This window comes from Leptodactylus fuscus, chromosome 8, assembly GCF_031893055.1.
Source record: "Leptodactylus fuscus isolate aLepFus1 chromosome 8, aLepFus1.hap2, whole genome shotgun sequence".
Taxonomy (NCBI): Eukaryota; Metazoa; Chordata; class Amphibia; order Anura; family Leptodactylidae; genus Leptodactylus; species Leptodactylus fuscus.
The window spans coordinates 39,798,358-39,822,887 of NC_134272.1; the positions used below are offsets into that span (position 1 = coordinate 39,798,358).

At 40.6% G+C, this 24,530-nt stretch overlaps 1 protein-coding gene across 1 annotated transcript; it reads left to right on the forward strand.

Moving 5' to 3' along the window:
- The first annotated feature begins 832 nt into the window (after nucleotides 1-832).
- Nucleotides 833-24,230, forward strand: LOC142217008 (growth/differentiation factor 8-like). The gene is made up of 3 exons (XM_075285162.1): nucleotides 833-1,305; nucleotides 9,642-10,006; nucleotides 22,588-24,230. Exons 1-3 carry the CDS (start codon nucleotides 942-944, stop codon nucleotides 22,966-22,968), a joined length of 1,110 nt encoding a protein of 369 aa, XP_075141263.1. The 5' UTR covers nucleotides 833-941; the 3' UTR covers nucleotides 22,969-24,230.
- Nucleotides 24,231-24,530: the final 300 nt, after the last annotated feature.

A 24,530-nucleotide genomic window follows, 5' to 3' on the forward strand; every position in this document is an offset into this window, starting at 1 on the left:
TTTTTTTTAAGAAAATAGTATTATAATAGAGGATATTTAGAATATTTACAATTTAAATAAATCTTTTTGGAAAAAAGATACGCAAAGAGCTTATTTATTGGTGAAAGTGTCAAAATAGTGTCATGTTTTGATATATAGTGTGCCGCTGCGTACCAGGTGGTATCTCCCCAAGGCACTGTATTCCTGAAAGGGAGAACATCTCTATAATGTGGTATGTGTTTGCATGCCACTATATTTTTTCTCACAGCATACATCCACAAAAAAAAGGCTCATGATGAAACAGTGTCAATAGCAGGTTATGAGTATTTCAGTCCTATGTGATATGGATCCTGAATATGACCTTGTGCATGAGGCATAAGGGTGACTTTTACAACCGTGTAATTCAAGGTATGCATTGATTTATGAAAAGACATAATAATGAGGGGTCTGTAGCTTCACTTTACAAACTGAAAAGTCGATCATTTTTGGATATTACAATTATGTTTCTTACACTTCTTAGAAATATTATTAAATTGTACTATCTACTGCAATGTGGAATAGACAATGGATATTATATTAATTTTAACTATTTGGTTCTATGAAAGCATGAAAGCTTGACTATGACCACTACTAATACCTTATATAAGGGTAATAATCTGTCAGAGTACAAGAAAAAATAACTAATTTGTAGCTTCCAACAAACTGCCATCATATTAACACAACTTGAATTTCTCTGCCAGCTGAATTCATTGTTTATGTGGCAAGCAATCATTGGTTGTGATGATGCAAGTGAAACTTAAGTTGCAGTATAAAAGTACTGGTTGCCTTAATGTGTTGTATTAGTATGACAGCTTCCTCAACTCCTCTTGAGATAAATTTCAGTTGAGAGGGCCTAAGATTTTATTTCTGTTTTACACCTTGAGACATATAGACAAAATATTTCAGTGTAACTAAATGAGAAGATGACAAAGGTATGTGTCTGCATTTATATTTACCTGTGTATTTTAGTAGCATTTCCCTTGGTGGATCTGAGCAACAGCAACCATGCAGACAATAAGGACACTTCATGCACTGCATGTTCCTGGAGGGAAAGCACCAAACTGTCAAGATTAGAAGCGATAAAACTTCAGATACTTAGTAAACTTCGACTTGAGCAGGCACCTAACATCAGCAAGAATGCCATAAAATACATTTTGCCAAAAGCTCCGCCATTGCAAGATATAATAGACCAATATGATATTCAAAGAGATTCTAGCAGCGATGGCTCACTAGAAGATGATGATTACCATGCCACCACTGAAACAGTCATCATTATGCCAACTGAATGTAAGTAAAATATTCTTTTGAATTATGACCTGTTATTTCATTATATCTATACTATATATAACACAGCTCCTGACCTAAAAAATATAATAAAGCACCAACATTTATAAAAATAAATATGTAGTAATATTATCATGATTTCCATTTTGATACAAATTTACAATATACTACACTATACTGTTCTAAATAGAAGGATATCCCTGAACATATTGGGATTATTCTTTTCCATTCTCCAATATGTTATAAAATGTGTATATACAATTTTTATTACTCATACACTTTTCAAACAATAAATTGTTTAAACACACTGTATAAAACTTTTAAGGCTTTTTATGACATGGAATTTTTTTGCACTTATTTGCTAGTTATAAACACCATGCGATTTTTACAGTTTTGTAAGGGTTTCTGATGCAGCTTTTGAAGTAATAAAGTCCTGATCGTAAAGGGAGAGAACATGTGCTACGCCTCTTTTTACAATCCACTCCTGGTTTTGGTTTCAAAAACTTCATAAAAAAACCCTTAACTTGTGTCCTTCTACTGAATGTTTTCACTGCATTTTGTGGAACGCTGCATGTTTAACAACATTTTTGTGATGTAACACTATAAGTATGCCATGTCATGGGTTGTTCAAGTTCTACAGAGAATCATATGGGAAAAGCAAAAGGAAAAATTCCAAATCTAGACCATGCTGCAAGTAAGAAAAAAAACCTTGTCTGTAGTACAAAGCAACATCTGACATATAGTAAGATGAAAAATAAATAATAGAAACCATTAAATATTGCAAAAACACTCCAAAGAGACTATCTGTAAAATGAGTCTTAGACTGAAGCCTCATGTTGTGGAAAAGATGCTTGTTTGCTGTGTTTTTTTGAGCCAAAGCCAAGACTGGCCTTAACTGAAATGGGAAATATATAGAACGCACTTATACTTCTACCTTTTGCAGAAAATATCTGCACCACAAAAAACAGCTTTTCTGCAACGTGGGACCTTAGCCTAAGTGTGATTCAGAATTGCAGGTTTTGTCCATAGTGCCAAACAAAAGTTCATGAAAAGGAAAGAAAACTACAGAATAAGCTTCTATTTCCTTTCCTTTTGGATCCACTTCTTTGTTTGACTGACTGTAGTCAATGCTTACTAGAAAGACTAATTGTTGAAATTATTTTATTTATACACTTTTTGGCCGTGGCCTCACATGGAGTAAATGCAGCGTTGTACAGTCCCTGCAAAGTGGGACTTTGCACTTGCAGACTTGCACACATTGCAGTAAAATACACAAAGCAGACATACTGCGATTTCCAATACCGTTGTAAAAGGAATGGGAAATATATAGGAAGTACTTACATGTCTGTCTTTTGCGCAATCCACATCTGGCTTTGGCTAAAAATCACAGGAAAATCTGCAACAAAAAAAGCTGCGATTTAGCTGTAAGGGTCCATTCACACTGAGTTTTTTGGCGAGGATTTTGGTGAGGAAAAAATCCGCTTCAGGAATTAGGAAATGTTTTTTTCCTTTGGTTTTTGCCAATACCACATGGATTTTCCACCTCCCAATGACTGAGTTGGTTTTTGCAGGCAGAATCCGCCTGAAGGAAGCTTTTTTTTCCACTAGCGGAAGAATTAAGCTAGCGAAACATATAAATACCTATGGGGAGGAGTTTTTTCCACGTGGATTCTGACACAGATTTAGCGCTAAAATCCTCACCAAAAAACTCTTTGTGAATGGACCCTAAAGGGTATGTTCAGGGAATTAAACTTAGCTGCCCTTACTATAGGCCACCAGCACCCATAGTACAAGTAATTACCTGGAAAATCAGGAGGAAGGGGTGGAGAGACCCGGAGTTGAGGGACAGTTCTGATAATGTAACCCGGGGTCAGAATCAGCCTAAAACCCCCAGGTCGAGAATTAAGAAACCAAAGGAGGAAGTCAGGTAGTCAGGTAAATTTAACTCCCTGGATAACACCTTTAAATATTTAGTTTGTTGGTCAATAAGAATATATATGATGACTTTGTTGTTCTACAATAAAGAATCTTATTGGGTCTTATATAGTTCCAATTTAGGCTAAAGCCCCATGTAGCAAAAAGTGTTGTGGAAAAAATGAGGCTGAAATGCATTTTCCTGCAGAGTTTCGCCTCTATTATACCTATACAGAAAGTGCTAGTGTTTCCATAGGTATAATTGACATGGTGCGATTTACAAAAACGCGACGGTTGTTGAAATTGCAGTATTTCCACTGAAGTTTTTTTTTTTTTTTTGCAATCTGTGGATGGAATTAGTCAGAATCCCATCCACCACTTTGCAGATACTGTAAAGTTGTAGTCACATTATCCCTACTACTAATATCTGCACTTTTTTAAACCAGAAATAAGGTGCTGAGAATACATTTTGAAGAAAGTGACCACTGATCTTTAGTTGCTGAGTAACAATTAAATCTGTAAAAGAAAAAAGCACTGTGACCTCTACTAACATATGCCTATTTCTATATTTTTGGTGAAAATGCTTTTTACTATATTCAATACACTAAGGAACACAAAATGCATGATGATATAGACAAATGTACGGTGCAACAGAAAAATGAAATAATAAATACGAATATTATAAATGTATTACCTGTCTGTCTTGGTGCAGATTATTTGAACATCTGACTATGCTATCAGAGCCTTAAGAAATGTTAAAAGGGAAGTAGCCTTAAATCATGTCTTGTTAGGTAACAGTCTTACAAATGGAATGTAACTGTTATCTTGGCAGGAGAAGTAGCTGCTTATATATAATACAAGTGTAAGTGATAATGCTTTTCCATCCAAAGCATCTAAAACATAGTAATCCTGTAGCAGAGTATGCTTCAGCAATTTTTAATTTGCATAACTTTATGGTCGTAATTCTTTTTATGATTTTGCAGATAGGATAGGCAGTGGCAGGGGCTATAAAAAGAATGTGTGTGCTCAAACTCTGGTTCTTAGCGAACAGAACTATGTGTGGTTCTTAGAAACAGGTAACTAGATGTACGAGCCAGCAATGTAAGTGATCCAGTGCTCCGTGCCTTCTCAATTTCACTACCAATTATAGACCTGAGAAAATATTTTATGAAAGTTGTGACAGAAAGACGCATGCCAATATGTAGATAAGTACATAGATGATTTATTTTTGGTGGTCATTATTGCACAGGAGTATCTAAGAAGTCCCACAAATTCATTCTTGAGAATGCTGCATAACATAATATGCTTTTATGTTTGTAGAATGCAACATATACATGGGATGAAAAAAATGAAGATACGTAAATTTGAAGGAAAAAACTGTATTATTATGAAGTGATTAGAGATGAGCGAACACTAAAATGTTCGAGGTTCGAAATTCGATTCGAACAGCCGCTCACTGTTCGAGTGTTCGAATGGGTTTCGAACCCCATTATAGTCTATGGGGAACATAAACTCGTTAAGGGGGAAACCCAAATTCGTGTCTGGAGGGTCACCAAGTCCACTATGACACCCCAGGAAATGATACCAACACCCTGGAATGACACTGGGACAGCAGGGGAAGCATGTCTGGGGGCATAAAAGTCACTTTATTTCATGGAAATCCCTGTCAGTTTGCGATTTTCGCAAGCTAACTTTTCCCCATAGAAATGCATTGGCCAGTGCTGATTGGCCAGAGTACGGAACTCGACCAATCAGCGCTGGCTCTGCTGGAGGAGGCGGAGTCTAAGATAGCTCCACACCAGTCTCCATTCAGGTCCGACCTTAGACTCCGCCTCCTCCGGCAGAGCCAGCGCTGATTGGCCGAAGGCTGGCCAATGCATTCCTATGCGAATGCAGACTTAGCAGTGCTGAGTCAGTTTTGCTCAACTACACATCTGATGCACACTCGGCACTGCTACATCAGATGTAGCAATCTGATGTAGCAGAGCCGAGGGTGCACTAGAACCCCTGTGCAAACTCAGTTCACGCTAATAGAATGCATTGGCCAGCGCTGATTGGCCAATGCATTCTATTAGCCCGATGAAGTAGAGCTGAATGTGTGTGCTAAGCACACTCATTCAGCACTGCTTCATCACGCCAATACAATGCATTAGCCAGTGCTGATTGGCCAGAGTACGGAATTCGGCCAATCAGCGCTGGCCAATGCATTCTATTAGCCCGATGAAGTAGAGCTGAATGTGTGTGCTAAGCACACACATTCAGCACTGCTTCATCACGCCAATACAATGCATTAGCCAGTGCTGATTGGCCAGAGTACGGAATTCGGCCAATCAGCGCTGGCTCTGCTGGAGGAGGCGGAGTCTAAGATCGCTCCACACCAGTCTCCATTCAGGTCCGACCTTAGACTCCGCCTCCTCCGGCAGAGCCAGCGCTGATTGGCCGAAGGCTGGCCAATGCATTCCTATGCGAATGCAGACTTAGCAGTGCTGAGTCAGTTTTGCTCAACTACACATCTGATGCACACTCGGCACTGCTACATCAGATGTAGCAATCTGATGTAGCAGAGCCGAGGGTGCACTAGAACCCCTGTGCAAACTCAGTTCACGCTAATAGAATGCATTGGCCAGCGCTGATTGGCCAATGCATTCTATTAGCCCGATGAAGTAGAGCTGAATGTGTGTGCTTAGCACACACATTCAGCTCTACTTCATCAGGCTAATAGAATACATTGGCCAATCAGCGCTGGCCAATGCATTCTATTAGCTTGATGAAGCAGAGTGTGCACAAGGGTTCAAGCGCACCCTCGGCTCTGATGTAGCAGAGCTGAGGGTGCACAAGGGTTCAAGTGCACCCTCGGCTCTCCTACATCAGAGCCGAGGGTGCGCTTGAACCCTTGTGCAGCCTCAGCTCTGCTACATCAGAGCCGAGGGTGCGCTTGAACCCTTGTGCACACTCTGCTTCATCAAGCTAATAGAATGCATTGGCCAGCGCTGATTGGCCAGAGTACGGAATTCGGCCAATCAGCGCTGGCTCTGCTGGAGGAGGCGGAGTCTAAGATCGCTCCACACCAGTCTCCATTCAGGTCCGACCTTAGACTCCGCCTCCTCCGGCAGAGCCAGCGCTGATTGGCCGAAGGCTGGCCAATGCATTCCTATGCGAATGCAGACTTAGCAGTGCTGAGTCAGTTTTGCTCAACTACACATCTGATGCACACTCGGCACTGCTACATCAGATGTAGCAATCTGATGTAGCAGAGCCGAGGGTGCACTAGAACCCCTGTGCAAACTCAGTTCACGCTAATAGAATGCATTGGCCAGCGCTGATTGGCCAATGCATTCTATTAGCCCGATGAAGTAGAGCTGAATGTGTGTGCTAAGCACACACATTCAGCACTGCTTCATCACGCCAATACAATGCATTAGCCAGTGCTGATTGGCCAGAGTACGGAATTCGGCCAATCAGCGCTGGCTCTGCTGGAGGAGGCGGAGTCTAAGGTCGGACCTGAATGGAGACTGGTGTGGAGCGATCTTAGACTCCGCCTCCTCCAGCAGAGCCAGCGCTGATTGGCCGAATTCCGTACTCTGGCCAATCAGCGCTGGCCAATGCATTCTATTAGCTTGATGAAGCAGAGTGTGCACAAGGGTTCAAGCGCACCCTCGGCTCTGATGTAGCAGAGCTGAGGCTGCACAAGGGTTCAAGCGCACCCTCGGCTCTGATGTAGGAGAGCCGAGGGTGCACTTGAACCCTTGTGCACCCTCAGCTCTGCTACATCAGAGCCGAGGGTGCGCTTGAACCCTTGTGCACACTCTGCTTCATCAAGCTAATAGAATGCATTGGCCAGCGCTGATTGGCCAATGTATTCTATTAGCCTGATGAAGTAGAGCTGAATGTGTGTGCTAAGCACACACATTCAGCTCTACTTCATCGGGCTAATAGAATGCATTGGCCAGCGCTGATTGGCCAGAGTACGGAACTCGACCAATCAGCGCTGGCTCTGCTGGAGGAGGCGGAGTCTAAGATCGCTCCACACCAGTCTCCATTCAGGTCCGACATTAGACTCCGCCTCCTCCAGCAGAGCCAGCGCTGATTGGCCGAATTCCGTACTCTGGCCAATCAGCACTGGCTAATGCATTGTATTGGCGTGATGAAGCAGTGCTGAATGTGTGTGCTTAGCACACACATTCAGCTCTACTTCATCGGGCTAATAGAATGCATTGGCCAATCAGCGCTGGCCAATGCATTCTATTAGCGTGAACTGAGTTTGCACAGGGGTTCTAGTGCACCCTCGGCTCTGCTACATCAGATTGCTACATCTGATGTAGCAGTGCCGAGTGTGCATCAGATGTGTAGTTGAGCAAAACTGACTCAGCACTGCTAAGTCTGCATTCGCATAGGAATGCATTGGCCAGCCTTCGGCCAATCAGCGCTGGCTCTGCCGGAGGAGGCGGAGTCTAAGGTCGGACCTGAATGGAGACTGGTGTGGAGCGATCTTAGACTCCGCCTCCTCCAGCAGAGCCAGCGCTGATTGGCCGAATTCCGTACTCTGGCCAATCAGCGCTGGCCAATGCATTCTATTAGCTTGATGAAGCAGAGTGTGCACAAGGGTTTAAGCGCACCCTCGGCTCTGATGTAGCAGAGCTGATGGTGCACAAGGGTTCAAGTGCACCCTCGGCTCTCCTACATCAGAGCCGAGGGTGCGCTTGAACCCTTGTGCAGCCTCGGCTCTGCTACATCAGAGCCGAGGGTGCGCTTGAACCCTTGTGCACACTCTGCTTCATCAAGCTAATAGAATGCATTGGCCAGCACTGATTGGCCAGAGTACGGAATTCGGCCAATCAGCGCTGGCCAATGCATCCCTATGGGAAAAAGTTTATCTCACAAAAATCACAATTACACACCCGATAGAGCCCCAAAAAGTTATTTTTAATAACATTCCCCCCTAAATAAAGGTTATCCCTAGCTATCCCTGCCTGTACAGCTATCCCTGTCTCATAGTCACAAAGTTCACATTCTCATATGACCCGGATTTGAAATCCACTATTCGTCTAAAATGGAGGTCACCTGATTTCGGCAGCCAATGACTTTTTCCAATTTTTTTCAATGCCCCCGGTGTCGTAGTTCCTGTCCCACCTCCCCTGCGCTGTTATTGGTGCAAAAAAGGCGCCAGGGAAGGTGGGAGGGGAATCGAATTTTGGCGCACTTTACCACGTGGTGTTCGATTCGATTCGAACATGGCGAACACCCTGATATCCGATCGAACATGTGTTCGATAGAACACTGTTCGCTCATCTCTAGAAGTGATCATTCTTATTATGTTGGCCTATGGAAGATCTGTTTATGCATTTGTGCATTACTTGTGCACCATTGCTATTGTTTTAATTATTATTTATAATATTATAATAATTTTTAATAACCTTATAATTAAATTCTGGTAACATGTATCAAGCAACCATACCATAAATAGTTCAGAAATCGGGGGCAAGACAGTGGCTCAGTGGTTAGCACTGCAGCCTTGCAGCCCTGGAGTCCTGGGTTCAAATCTCGCCAGGAACAACATTTGCAAGGAGTTTGCATGTTCTCCCCATGTTTGCCTGGATTTCCTCCCATTCTACAAAGACATACTGATAGGCAAAAAAAAATGTACATTGTGATTTCTATATGGGGCTCACAATCTACATTTAATTAAATAAATAAATAAATAGTTCAGAAATCATTATAACTTATTATAGCGCAATTTTAGATATTTCTAACAATGTGGACTTTTAAATTTTTACATGATATTTTTATTACCCAATGCCAAGAATAGACTCAGAAAAGAAATCAGTAATTTCTTTAGGTTTCACTCTTGTTTTTAGCAAATGCATGTTAAAACTTTATATAACTTGACGAGTATAACCTCGACCTAAAGATACTTTGTAAATTATGTTTAAATCCCCAAACAATGTCTCAAGTGAATACTGTCTCTGGTTCCAAGCACTTAGAGGCCTTCTTGGGTTTAAAGCTGAACGCTATTTGTTGCATTTATTTATGTCATTACAAAATCTTTACCAATCTTCAATGTTCAATCCAATATTATAAATAATGTAAATTATGGTATATAGGGAATAGATTAAATCACTTCTTGACCATGTCCACTGGAGCACTCATTTTATTTTTGGCTCATTGAAAATTAGGACTTCTCAGTCTGTATCATGGGAGGAAGTGGGAGCTGGGTGATAACCACTTTAAAAAAAATGGGTGCTCTGTCAGTTGCTGTCTATAAACAGCCTATAAGTGGTTTAGAAGTGATTTGGTGGTGGTAGACTCTCTTTAAGGTCATAGTATAAAGTATAAATTTTAATAAAAATAATAAAAAATATAATAATCCCCATCCTGAAAACATAGCATGAGGCATAAATGTGATTTTTATTCTCTTTGCTTTACAGATGAATTTGCCTCTGATTTGACTGAAAACCCAAAATGTTGTTATTTTAAAGTGAGCTCCAAAATTCAGCTAAATAAAATATCAAAGGCACAATTATGGCTTCATCTAAAACCTGTCCAAAGGCCTACAACTGTTATGGTGCAAATCTTACGACTCATTAAGCCTTTGAAAGATGGTTCAAGACACATTGGAATCCGAGCATTAAAACTTGAGATGAATCCAGGACCTGGATCTTGGCAAAGTATAGATGTGAAAACTGTCCTTCAAAATTGGCTGAGACATCCTGAATCCAATCTAGGCATTGAAATTAAAGCATTTGATGAAAATGGAGAAGACCTTGCAGTAACCAACAATGAAAATGGGCTGGTAAGTGTGGAATTTCAATTAGTTGATTTTAAATATGTACTAATAATTGATATTATCTTAATTTACTTATACAAATTTGATTAGTAATTGCATAATATTTACTGAATAGCCAATGATAAACTTTATTAATATGCACAGAGAGTATTCTATTCTGCAAGAAAGGTACATTTATTCATTCCAAATTGTAAATTCTGTTCATTTGTAATCATTATGCTCGGACAACTAGGCAACCAGAATAACAATATGTATTTGTGTGTCTCTATATCATCAAATTTGTGTAGCCAAAGCGTAAGCATAGTATCTTTGTGTTCTTGTGCAATGTTATATTAGTGAAAGTTAGATGATCTTATTTATCCAAGCAAAATTATTTTGCTTCATATATAACTATAATAAAATGAAATTTCTAGATTCCAGTGCTCCTGTATATGGCGTCATGTACATTGGACAAACCAGGTCCAGTTCCAGAGTTGTCCAAGAGCAACCTTCTCTTTAACTAAATATGCTTCTTTAATTTAAGCTCCCCTACTCTCAAGATGAGCAAATTATTTCACTACTTCTCTTATCTGTGATGAAATCAGGAAGTATAATTAATATTGAATATTTTCACTTCATGACAATTACATTTTTTTTTATTGCGTGGCACAGCATCAATGTGGCAGCAGTGTGGTTCTGGTGGAAGTGCAGACTACAAGCAATTGTAGTGCTAGATATTTGTTGATGCCAGTAATTAAACTGTTTAGTCTGCTGACTTTACATGTCATGAGGTCCTAAATCTGCAGGAACTTACCTGTTCCTGCAATATAGCAGAAGAAGATTGAGTTTCCAGCTGTTGGAGACAGCCAGAGACCATGGGGAGTGGATAGAAGTGGTTTACTGCCATTTTTGTCTTCATCTTTAAACACTACATAGTGCTGAATGACCACCCACCACCACCACCAAGTCCTATGTCATGCCAACAGCAAGGCTGGGTTCACACGGGAGTTTTTTTTAACTGGATTCTGAGGCGGAGGCCTCACTATTCATTCCTTGATGGGTTTAGTGTCTAAAATTGGCTTATTTAATGGGGGTTCCCACTGTTCTGGTATGTCAGCAGCTTTACCAATGCATCATGGTGCTTGAAAGTTATTCCAGCAAATTCTGCCCTTCAAAAACCCAGTGGCACTCCTTCCCCTTGGCACTGCTGAAACACCGCACGTTAGGCGTACTCTTTAAAAAATTTGAATAACAAATTGTGGGATACATGTTCTCCTTTAACTTCATGTGAATGTGTCAATTTTAGGGCTAAGTGTACAATCTCCTTTTTGTTTTAATTCCCATGAAATGTTTAAAGGGTTAAAAGACCCAAATATGGTTTTGAATTATTTGATGTGCACAGTTTTGGAAATTGGGAGATCTTGAGGGTTTCTAATATATAGGCTTTTAACATTTCATTCAGAGCTGAAGTGGTCTCAAAAATGTGCATAGGAAATTTTACTATAAATTTGGAAAATTGCTGTTAAACTTGAAAACCCTTTAACATGCAGGGATGAGAAGAAGGAGGCCAAAAAAATCACAACGGGGATGTGAAACCACTGAACACTTTATTCCCCTTATCACTTGGGGGCAATCTAAAATTTATAAGTGGCTGTAATGACATAATCTTATATGCTATATAAGCCGAGGCCCCTAATTTTACCACAAAAAAACTGGGAAAACTTATTGACTCGAGTATAAGCCAGGGGGGAATGCAGCAGCTACTGAAAAATGTCAAAAATGAAAATGGTCAGAGTTTTGAGGTGCAGTAGTTGCTGGGGAAGGGGAGGGGGTGTTTTGATTCTCTCTCTGCCCCTTCCCTGAGCTTAAGGACTGAGGTTTTTTTCCCTCACTTGGAATTCAGGCTGGCTGAATATAGGGTATCTGCAGTGCTCCTATTAACCCCTTCCCGACAAAACAGAAGCACTGCAGATACCCTATATTCAGTAGACCAGGCACTTTCAGACACAGGGATACCTAACATGTATGTGTTTCACAGTAGTCTTCTACATTTATATGTATTCTAGGGAAAGGAGTTATGTAGAACTTTTATTTACTTTATTTTTTATTATATTTTTTTTAAAGCTTCTTTTTTTTCCCCCACTATTTTATGGGAGATTCTATACATGCCTATTGCGGCTGGTCATAGACCCTCCTCCCAAAAAAAAAAATATATATTTTTTTTTTTGCTTGACTTGAGTATAAGCCGATGGAGGCTTTTTCAGCACAAAAACTGTGCTGAAAAATTCGGCTTATACTCGAGTATATATGGTAACATGCAATGCCATAATTGATTTGCAAGAATGGCTGTTTTCATCATTCAACAATAACAGGGCAATTTTGCTTCTGAGGTCCCAGAAGTGTACCATTTTATTGTCTTCATTCTTGTTCACTGGTGTTTTTGGTTGTTGTTACTGTGAGAAGGTGACAGGCAGAGTGCTGGAATCACGTTATATCTACCCTAGGTTTTTAACTTATGTGTGGTCCAGGGCAGGTCTTGAGTAGACCTCAGCTCCAGGTGTGGGTCTTAGGATCATTACTAGGCCAGAAAAACGCTACAGATCCTGCATTCCAGTGCAGATCCAGGGAGTGAGATGAGGCATCTGGGTCTGTCCTGTAAGCAGGGCTGGGGTTGGGGGGGGGGCAAACTGGGCAATTGCCCAGGGCCCCGATAGCTTAAGGGGACCCCAGTCTTCAGCACGTCATCACCATTAGCTGAGCCAGGCATGGTCCGGACTGTCAGATTGACAATCAGAACAGACGGTCACAGAGCTAGGCCGGCAGCTATGGAGTACTGATAAGCCTTTATTTACTTTTAGTTTGAGGATAGCAGCTCAGTTGCCGGGCAGAGACTCGGGGGAGGGGCTTCCTGGCTGTGTTATTTGTAGCCCCGCCTCCAGCCCAGCAGGGGGCGCAGGAGCAGTCCGGACCTGCAGATTACGTACTTATACTGAGACAGGAGACACTGGCTGTGTGCTCTCTTCTTGTGCAGTGTAACAAGTGAACAACTTGAAATGGCAGCTACAAGGTGTACAGCCAGCGAATACAGGTCAGTTTACTGCAGCTAGGTGTTGTCAGTAACAGATAAAGGGGTTTTCCCCCTAAAGCAAGTTATCCTTTATACATAGAATAGGGGATAACTTGCAGGTCAGTGGGGATCACTGAATGGAGCAATGATTCTGGGCAGCACATGCAGCTTCATTCATTTTAATGGGAGTGCCAAAGATAGCACTGTACTTCAGCTTTTGCCAGCACTCTCATTGAAGTGAATGGAGCGGTGAACATGCTACCATCACTCCATGCAGCATTCTCCTGATCAGTGAGGGTCAGATCCCCACTGACCTGCAAGTTATCCCCTATACTATGTATAGAAGATGACTAAAAACCCTTTAAAAAGGACCTTTCACCTCCTAGGGCACATGCAGAGTTATATTCTGCTAGAAAGCTTTCCCTTTCTGTGCCCCCAGTGAAGAGCTATCGGTTCCAGTACTGTAGCTCTTCACTGTCAGAAGGGTTCAGCGCTATACTATTACACTATAGCGTTGTACTGTGAGAGCAGTGAGGCATGCCTCCCTCCTCTTCTGATAGTAGAGTCCATAGACGTCTACTGGAGGTGACGTTCCCCACTGCTCAGCATCATCGCTGGGCGGTAAGCATCGCCCCCTCTCACAGTACAGCGCAATAGACGCTACTGTGAGGAAGAGCGTTCATGACTGACTGTCAGAAATGCCCTTCTGACAATGTAGAGCTACGGTACTGGCACCGATAGCTCTTCACCGGGGGCACAGAAAGGGAAAGCCGATAGTGCACTGAATTCAGTGTACTGTCGGCTTTCTAGCAGTGTATTAAACTGCATGTGCCCCAGATGGTGAAAGATTCTCTTTAAATAATAATTGCAATGTTATGTCCCCTGCACTTAAAACATCTTAAAGGGTACCTGAAGGTAATGGATACTGATGATCTATCCACAGGATAGGTCATCAGTATCTTATCAGTGGGTGTCTGACATCGGGACCCCACACCGATTGGCTGTTTCAGCTGCCTGAAGCTGGATACAAGGTATACATCTAAGTAGTAACTAGGCTCCTAGTCAAGTGAATGGGAGCAAAGCTGCAGTTCCAAGTAGCCATCAATACTGGGTATGGACCCGCAACCTGTACACATCTTACGACTCCGTACATTGTAATGATAGCACTGGAGAACTGCAGCTCCCGATAACTTTAATGAGAGTCAAGCTGCCTCCAACCATATACCTCATATACAGCTTCAGGCAGCTGAAACAGTTGATCTGAGTGGGACATTAGTAACCATTTTCTTCAGGTCCTGGAGAGCCACTTTACCATATTCCTAAGGTGCCACATTGTTTTGTTGAAGATTTTCTTGAATTTTTATGAGCCAAAGTCAGGAGTGGATTAAACAGAAGGAAAACGTCTAAAAACATCCTTTATGTTTTCCAATCCTTTTCATGCCACTCCTAAATTTGGTTAAAAAAAAAACCCGCAGCGAAATCTGTAACAAAAAAACGCTGAATTTCTGCAACATGGGGCCTCAGCCTAAAGCTGGTTATTCACATTAGATGATCAGATGAAATGGCTAATTTCAGCAGTCAATCAACCATTAAAATATTATTAATCTTCGTTCATGAGTCATAATGAGCAATAGCAGATTTTGCCTAAAAAACAATTGGGAATTTTTGGTCAACAATTGACCATAAATATCACTACTTGTCATGATCAGTTGCTTTTGACCGATCATCAGCCAGTTTGCACAGACTCACTATGACTAATTTATGAAAACTGTCATAAAGAAAATTGGTTTTAGTTGCCCATAGCAACCAATTACAGCACGGCCTCTATTTTATAGTGCCTCTGAAAAATGGAAGCTGTGCTGGGATTGGATGCTATGGGCAACTAAAACTATTTTTCCTTATGACACTCGGCTTTTATCATTATCAGACAGTTTAGTTGTAAAAGGTATCAAAACTTAAAGATGCCCAGTGTCCACTTTTGCGCAGTATTCCAGACACTGAACAACCAGACGTCATGCAGCTGTGTCCACTCCACAGCCATGGATGGAGGTTTACCGGGGAAACTTTTGTACGTTGGGCCCCTCTTGTCATCAAAAGATCGATTATTGGTGGAAGACCAACAACATTGAAAAGAAAAAATTAGAAAAGAAAAGTAGCTGCAGCTAGTTTACTTTTGATTTATTTACCTTTGTGTGTTTTTCATATCTTTGTTTTTAATTTGGAAACAAAATGGTTTTTAATGTCTTCTATAAAAACTTATAATTAAAAGGTTGTGTATTATTCATATTTTAGTTAGCAATTTTGAAGTATACTTGTAAAAGTTATTTATGAGAGTTTCTCCATATGATTTGCTTTGTTACGTAAAGGTGTATATTTCTGACGTCACGCATTCTAGGGTTAATGTTTTCGGCACTGTGACTCAGTTCCCCAAAACTAATTAATTTGAGTACTGCTTGCTGCCTTCGCCCACTAGCACGCTGATATAAATGAGGTGCATTTCCAGCCCCATGATTTGGTGGAGGTTCTGGTGTGGAACTCATTCCGTCCCCGGACCTCTCAGGAAATGAAGTTTCCGAATTTGTTGAAGGGGAAGTTGGAACCCCCAATAACTTATGAACGACCCTCTTTGCTGTTGGAAGAACAGACAACAAACTGCTGTTCACATTCTGACAATGGTCAAAAATGTTGGTCAGAGATAGGTAGTGGCAGTGCCCATGCTGGCTAGTCCATGTGTCCGTTGTTAAATGCACACATCCACTACAAGATTGATCTGTTGCTTGACATGCTCCTGCAAGTCAGGGACCGCCTTTCATGAAAAGTAATGGCGGCTGGGTACAACATATTGGGGCACAATATGGGTTATCAGGGAGCGAAAAGCCTTTGGTTCCACAAAGAGGAAAGGGACCATTTCCAAGGCCAGTAGTTTTGAAATGCTGGAGGTAAGCAGCTTAGCACGCTCATGTGTGGCTGGATAGGATTTTTTCCTTTCCATTACTTGCTGGAAGGTGGGCTGAATACTAGAGCCAGAAACAGAGGAACATGTTGAAGCAATTGGCATGTGAAATTCAGAAGTGGCTTTGTGGCCAGTGGTTCCTGTAATTCTTTTATGCCAATTACTTGACTGCTGTCCAGCACTGCTGCCTAGCACACATGAAGTTGGTGTGTACGTGGCACTGGCATTGGAAAAGTAGGTGGAAGAACTAGCCAAAGCTCATGGTGGATCAACGTTCACAGGCACATCCCTGTCTTTACTTTCTTCTTGTTTAAATATTTTAAGTGCTGGGTGTACAGATTTCAACTGCCTAGGCATAGCATTTGTATTGAGGTGCCTAGTGTCCTCGCCTTGGCTAAGTGACTGCTTGCAAGTCTTACATATCACCCTCATTGGGTCATTTTTATCTTTTGTGAAATATAACCACACAGTTTGTTTGGAGCCTTTCTTTTTTGTATTAGCACTTTTAGGCACATTGGGTTGCACAATACTGGCGGGAGTAGTGTTTACTGGTCTGTGTGTTATAACTGGGATTTGTGCATTAATTGGATGACGTTTTGGTGGCACTGGCAAACAACATGAACCTCATCATCAGAAGTAGTTCCCTGATCCTCTTGACGTGGAGACCAAGTTTTGTCAACATAGGCATCATCCACTGGCTCTTCTGAACAATGAATAATGCAGCAGATTCCTCAGCTTCCTTCAAATTTGTGTGACAGTTTAATTTAGAAGGGGGTGAACTGGATCCCCATTGAACATTTTGCACAGTAAATGACCCAAAGCTTTGCTCAGTGGAATATGAGGAGGAATTCCAGAATAAGATGCTTCTAAATATGAAGTAATAAGTTCTTTTCAGAACGACTTTGTCAGGACCTGAGTTGTTAGTAAAATTGTTGTGTGTTTGCTGGTGGTGTTTGTCTGGGGATTTGAGCTGGTGTCCTGTGGTGCTCTGGTCGTTTTCTTTGCCATTGAGCTGTGGAGTCAGGGTTTGGGTATCTGCCTTAGTATATACTTGAGCTGGCTGGGTGTCTCAGTAGATGCGAGCTTCAGGTGTTTGACATTGTCATCAACCAATCAAGTAGTTCTGGGGTCTGTAAAAGACTCACGGCTGGCTTCAGTTGCTACCAACTAGGATTCTTGGCCCAGTTTAGGAGGAGAGTTTTATGGAAGTTGCACGGTCTCGGGAGCTGATTTGAAAGTGGTGTGAGTGTTGCCTTGTGTGAGAGTCTGTTTAACCCTCAACATTTCTACTCAACCCCGTCCTGATTTTCTGTTGCCTGACACTGTCTTGGTATTAGTGAGATTTTGTTTAGGGCTTCAGGTTTATTTTGCCCCGGTCCTGTGATAACCTTTCCTCACTACTCCACTGTTCCTTTCCTCAAACTCCTGTTGTGTGTTTATGGCTGTGCTGCATCTGTTTGTTTTCCAGCACGTCCCATCCTGATTGTTTCTGTTTGTAGCTGGACCTATGCTTTCATTAGGGGTGACCGCCTTTAGCATCCCATTCCCTAACCTCTTACAGTTCTCTCCCCACCTGTCTCTTAGGTCTTCGCGTTTAGAGAGTCAGAAGTTGTTTGGGCCAAGCTTAGCTTGGATATAGCTGACCAACACCCTCAGGCAGGGCCTAGTCAGCCGCCGTAGCGCCAGAGAGTTTTCCTACAAGGTTGGCAGAAAAAGCATTATAAAGATAACGATGTTGTTACAAAATGTCTGAACGATTTTCTGTAGTTCCTCCTGCACATAATTTTTTCTTTTTTTGTATAGGTTACAATTTTTATGAGGCTTATATGCTTCAATTTTTGGACTCCACGCTACTGAAAAAAGCTTATTTTAAGGCCTATGCTTCCTTGGGGAGAGGTCACTCATATGACTGAGGCTCATGTGCTTCAATTTTTGGACTCCACACTGTGTAGTGATTAAAAAAGTCTTCCTTCTTTCTTCTTCTGTTCCTTAGCTGCTATGGACTCCTAGTATATCTTCTCTTCTCAACACATGTGTGCCTATGTCTGTAATATATTACTGTGTATTATCCTGTATCTGTATTACTATGCTGCTGTAACATGCTGAAATTTCCCCACTGTGGGACTATTAAAGGATTATCTTATCTTATCTTATATGGAGTTCCAGCAACATTTCAGCGATTGATGGACAGAGTCCTTAAGTCCCATCAATGGTACGCTCAGCTTATTTTGATGACATTGACATCTTTAGTACGGACTGGGAAAGTCACTTACCAAAAGTTCCTTCTGGCCACCCGGTTTAGGCCAACCCAAAAAAGTGTGCTTTGGGTCTTGAAGAAGCCTGCGATACTTGGGGTATGTAATAGGAAGAGGGGTGATAAAACTCCAGGTTAATAAAGTGGAAGTCATTCAAACTTGGCCCCGGCCTTTAAATAAAAAAGCAAGTAACAGCTTTCCTGTGAATTGTTGACTGCTATCGCAGGATTAACCCCAATTTTGCAACTATTACATCCCCGCTGACGGACCTAACTAAGGGCACTAATTCTGTCATGGTTAAATGAGTGAAGATGCTGAGGGGGCATTCCAGGAGTTAAAGTCAATCAGTCAAACAGCCAGTTTTGGTCACATCTGACACTGATCACTCTCCTTTGACATGGATATGCCATGCCAAGGAGAGAAACGCCAGAGTCATAAGGTGGTTTCTGACTCTACAAAATTTTAAATTCACTGAGGAACAAAGGGCAGGAAAGCTGCAGGGGAATGCTGATGCCCTATCCAGGACCTATTGTATGTGGTTCAAAAGTGTCCACCCCTATGTCTACCCCAAAGAGGGGGGTATGTGAGAAGGTGACAGACAGAGTGCTGGAATCACACTATATCTTCCACCAGGTCTTGAGTAGGCCTCAGCTACAGGTGTGAGTCCTTGGCTCATTACTGGACCAGAAAAAAGCTGCAGATCCTGCATTCCAGTGCAGATCCAGGGAGTGAGAGGAGGCATCTGGGTCTGTCCTGTAACCCTGAGTCTGGTGAGACAATATTGTGCTTGTTTTGTTCGTGTGGCTGGTAGTAAGCCACACATATAGTTAGGCTATCATTTCTCTTGAATTACTCGCTCAAGCGAGCAGAATTTTGTTTTGTTTTTGTTTTAAAGTTAAGGCTATATTTTGTTTTTCTCATTTTTGTGCCTAAAGTTAAGGTTTATTTATTTTCCTGGGTTTTTTTTCTAAATAATCCTTTTTGCTGCATATTTCGTGTCCCTGTCTTTCCTGTTACCGAGCTACTTTCCACACACTTCTTACAACTGATGTGTCTATTTAGCAGTCATTTAGCTAGGTTGTTGGTAGCATAGTTGGCCTCCTCTATACAACCACATTGTAGATAACATGGGATGGATGATTTATGTATACATCTGTCAATGTGCACATCATCTGTAATATCCAGAATAGATAAGTACTGTAAAAAATGAAATTCACAAGTCAGGTTGAGTGCTAAGACGTTACATTGAAACTACTAACGCCTGGGCACTATGGTACATATTTCAGAGCAGGACAATTCTTTTTGCAATTTTTACCTATTTCAATCGCATAGATGAAAACCTCAGGCACCGTAAATGTTATATTGAACTACCCCCCCGTTTTAAAATAATAACCTAAAAAAGAATGTGCTCTACTTACGGATCGTGCACGCTGGGCGGGCATTCTGCGTGTGTCTTCATCTTCTTCCATGCCTCTTCTTCCTCCGATGTCCTCCGGTCCCGTCTACCTCCAGCGCTCGCGAACGGACAGTGATAGCCTGGGCGCATGCGCAGTAGCTGTAGTAGAAGCCACATGCTACTGCGCATGCGCCCAGGCCGTTTTTTTATATCAGTGTCCGCGAGCAGGCGCCGGAGGAGGACGGGACCGGAGGACATCGGAGGAATTAGAGGCTGATGAAGACACACCCTGAATGCCCGCCCAGCGTGCACGATCCGTAAGTAGAGCACATTCTTTTTTAGGTTATTATTTTAAAACGGGGGGGGGGGGTAGTTTAATATAACTTTACTGGTGCCTGAATAGCCTTTTTAAAGGCTATGCACGCATATGTGGGGCTCTATCAGCATGATTTTGCTGATAGAGCCCCTTTAAGTGCTTTTTATGATGGTATTATTTTGACACTGCGTGACAGAGAGGGAGGCCCCTCATTAACCTTTTTTCCCAAGATATCAAACCCCTCCTTACATTAGACACATGCATGTAGATATAATATGCTTAAATGCATACACACAGACATACATGACTGACCACAGAGCTAGTCATTAATGACATTCAATCTACTAGCTCTGTACAGTACAACTAGACATGCTCTTCTGACTTCCTTTTCTCCACCTTCCTAGCCAGGGTTGCCCATTACTTTGTGCCAGTCTGCAGTTTGGTAGATGTTTAGGTGACTCCTGTGCTCTGTGCTGCCCATTATACCATCTCTTTCAGCATACTCAACCAGCTGCAGTTTATATTGTGTGATTCCTAACTCTCCTGTTGCTGCTTCTAGTTCAGCCCATAAGGCAGGCACTCTCTTCCTCTCAGCAACCTAAGAGTTAATGAATACACATGTGAGCCCTGCCTAACCAATCCTAAGCAGTTCATGTGTATTTAAACCTGCTCAGCACTCTGGACTGTGCCAGAACAACAAGTTCCTTGGATTCCAGTTCCTGTGGCGGTTTCCTGTTTATTCTTGTTTGATCTCTTTTTTTTTTTTTTTTTACTTCAGTTTCATACTTGACTCCGTTTTTGATTTCTTATCTGCTGTTCTTCCATGTATGACCCTTGGTTTCTTTTGACTCTGCTTCTCTGCTGCATGCCCTTGACCTTCAGAGTGGACTGGCCCATGCCATTGGTTGCAACACAACCCCAAAGCATGTTTGATCCACGCCCAATCTTTATGGTTGGGTATATGTTCTTTTCTTGAAATTCTGTGCCCTTTTTTCTCCAAACATACCTTTGATCATTGTGGCCAAAGGGGTCTATTTAACCTCCTCAGTCCACAGAACTTGTTTCCAGAATGCATTAGGCTTGTTTATATGTTCTTATGCAAACTCCTGATGCTGAATTTTATGGTGAGTATCCAGGAGAGGTTTTCGTCTGATGCCTCTTCCATGAAGGACATATTTCTATTTTTCGCTCCCATTCACTTCTATTGCTTTCCTCAGGTGGAATCCACCTGAAGAAAGGTCATGTTGCTTCTTTTTTCTGCTATCAGCAAAAAAATTGCTAGCAGAAAAAAAAAAGCTAGCAGTCTCCATAGACCACCATTATATGGAGGCAGATTTTGAGGCGAAATCTGCTGTCAAAATCTGCCTCATTGCCACACTAGCCCTTATACATAAGTGGCACTATTATAAGAGTGGAATTATTTATATATTTATTTATGGTATATATAAGGGTGGCTATTAAATAGATCTGGGCTGTCATAAGGGGGAACAATTATATATAAGTGGGCTGTTATAATGGGGAGACATATATAAGGGGGAAACATATATAAGGGGGGGAATTATATATAATGGGGCTGTTATAAGGGGTAAACATATATAAGGGGGATATTATTTATAATGGAGAAACGACGTAGCAACAAAAATAATTTTATGGCTGGGGATCTGTATGAGGAACTGTATAAAGGGTCGCGGAATTAGTAAGGTTGAGAACAACTGCTTTAGACCATCATGGTATCAGGTATATAATTGTGTTGGCGATACTTTTCATTTGGCCATATATTTGACCTCCGGCTATTTTTAGGAACTTAGATGATCTTATGTGATCATTGCCCTTAGCAATGAATATGACTGACTGATATGGGCTCTACAGCATTTGCTTATTTCTGCTTTAAGTCACTCATTTGTAATTGGAATAACTATTTTTGATTCTTTCTTATGGGGCTTGTGTAATTTCATATTGCTGTTTTGAGGTCTATTGCCATCATACACACTTGATATCTGTTCATCTATATACCATTTTCTTATTGGACTGTTATATCGGACTGTTTTATTGCATTATACGCATTTACTTTACTATATATGCTATAGCTAGTGATTTTTGGAGTGGGTTTTTGTGCATTTCTCTTCAGGAGGAGTGAGTTATTGGCATCATGGATGCTGTCTATTGCAGTGTTTTTGTATGTATACTCTCTTGTGATGATTTTGGTATGTATTGTATTATTTATTGATAATCTATGTATTTTATACAAATAAAATCAATATATATTTGCTACATGAGTTGTCTCATATAGTATTCTTGTCATAAATATTTTTTGGTTGTATAGTACATTGTCCCCTTCAGCTGTTTTCAGAAACTTCCATCTTTCCTAGTTTACTTGTAGCAGTGTATAAAATGTTTGACTACAAAGTAAAACTAAAAGAGAGGATTGTATCAAATAGTTTGTTTTTCATTAAAATCACCAGATTTAAGGCAAGGAAAATAATAAATGCAACTGAACAAAACTGTGCTTAAATAACGTCAAAGCCACAGAAAACACTATATTCTAATTATAGGTAATGTGTTTTTTATGCAACTAACAAAATATATTGCCTCATCTGTTTTGCATTCCCTTTTTTCAACAGACACCATTTATTGAAGTGAAGGTGATAGACACACCCAAACGGTTGAGAAGAGAAGCTGGCATTGACTGTGACGAGCATTCAACTGCAACTATGTGCTGCCGTTACCCATTAATAGTAGACTTTGATGCCTTTGGATGGGACTGGGTTATTGCACCCAAGAAATATAAAGCAAACCACTGTATTGGAGAATGTGGACTAGAATTTCTGCAAAAATATCCCCACAGCCATGTTGTTAATCAGGCAAACCAAAAGGGTAATACGGGACCATGTTGTGCCCCAACTAAACTGTCTTCTATTAATATGCTTTATTTTAATGAAGAGGCAGAAGTTATTCAGGGTAAAATTCCGGGAATGGTGGTTGACCGTTGTGGGTGCATATAAGAAATTCATGAAGCATTTTATGATAGCATCTTGGCAACTGGACAGCTATAGCTAAGGTTATATTGTCCATATACAGTAAAACACAACTGGTCTCATATAATAAAAGCAATATTGACACAAAAGTTCAATGATGCTCGATTGAAATGCAAGTAAGCAATAGATTGTAACCTAAAATGTGAAATAATTTCAACAGTTTGTGAAAAAACATTCATGAGCAATAGTTAATTGGTTTAATCTTATAAGCAAAGGAAGGTTTGTTAGAATTTTCATGTTAGAAAAAATGAATTCATTCATAGAAAATAAAGTGAAACGATACAAAACTTGAATATTTAACATAAATCATTTGGAAAGATGGGCATACAGATGCTTATAGAGTGGTATAATTTTTTTATCAGATGGTGCTGAGAAATAGAAATAGACATTGGCAATAAATAGAATAAAATTTGGAGGAGATTCAATATAATGAATAAATCACATGCCATCAAAATATTAAAGATAAATTCTGCTCTGACTCTATATAGTCATGTAGTGTATGTTCTTTGTGTAAGTTCTTTGTGTGTATTAATCAAGTTGCGTAGTTTATGGATGTTTACATTTGGTGGAACTTGTTTTTTTTATGCTTGTACATGTATCATTATATTTCCTTCAAGGGATGGCATCATTTATTCATCATCCTCTATTTTGCATTAGTCATACCAATGTTACATTGACATTTTTCTTCTTCTTCTATGGTATGCTAAACTAAAGGTCAAATAGAAATGCTCAGCCAGGATAACCAGACATTAATTAGGCCGGGTGGTCATTCCTCATTATTCATTGTTAATACAATATGAAGATTTATAGTAACCAATTTCATGAGGACAGAATTCCAGTAGTGGCATTAAAAGTCTGCAGTTATGGCAACTAGACATGGCAGAAGATTAGATCAGCATAAGCTCATGAGCTGGCACCATTATTGATGTTGCAAATTTTATTTGTATAGCAATATAAAAATGTAGATGTATTTATTTCTGAATTTTCTGATTTTTATCTTTATGTTTACTGAATCAGAAATCAAGAACTCACTGCGTTATGTTAACATTATGACATCATTCATTATGACATCATTCATTTAATATAAAGCAATATTTTGTCTCTGTTTTGTACTGTAAGAGCAAAATTACCAACATGCTGCATGCATATACTTCTCAAAATTTTGTAAATAAATGTTTTCTGTTTTCTATCTTTTTTTCACTGCAGTTTATATATGTGTATGTAATAAGTAATAAATGTGCTTGGAAACTTAAAAAAATATGTTTTCTTCAAATCAGTAGTGTGTGGCATTTATTGCATATCAAGTGGTAAAAAGTAAGTGAACAGCACATGGGTAAAGTAGCCTATAAAAATTTCCAATGCAAATAAAATCAACGTAGATGAAGAGAAGCTGTCAACCAGAGGCTCAACCGAGTTACCAAGGGAGTGTTAGTATTGCATCTATTTTTTTTTATAGTTTCCTGCATAAATCTTGTAACAGATTGGGACTATGGTTGAATCTAGCATCTCTGCTGCCTAAGCTGAACAAT

What these genes read in the sequence shown, in the direction of transcription:
- LOC142217008 (XM_075285162.1), top strand. Translation starts at nt 942, where the DNA reads ATGACAAAGGTATGTGTCTGCATTTATATTTACCTGTGTATTTTAGTA. An exon ending in CATCATTATGCCAACTGAAT is followed by an intron (nt 1,306 to 9,641) that starts GTAAGTAAAATA and finishes TTTGCTTTACAG; the next exon opens with ATGAATTTGCCTCTGATTTG. An exon ending in CCAACAATGAAAATGGGCTG is followed by an intron (nt 10,007 to 22,587) that starts GTAAGTGTGGAA and finishes TTTTTTCAACAG; the next exon opens with ACACCATTTATTGAAGTGAA.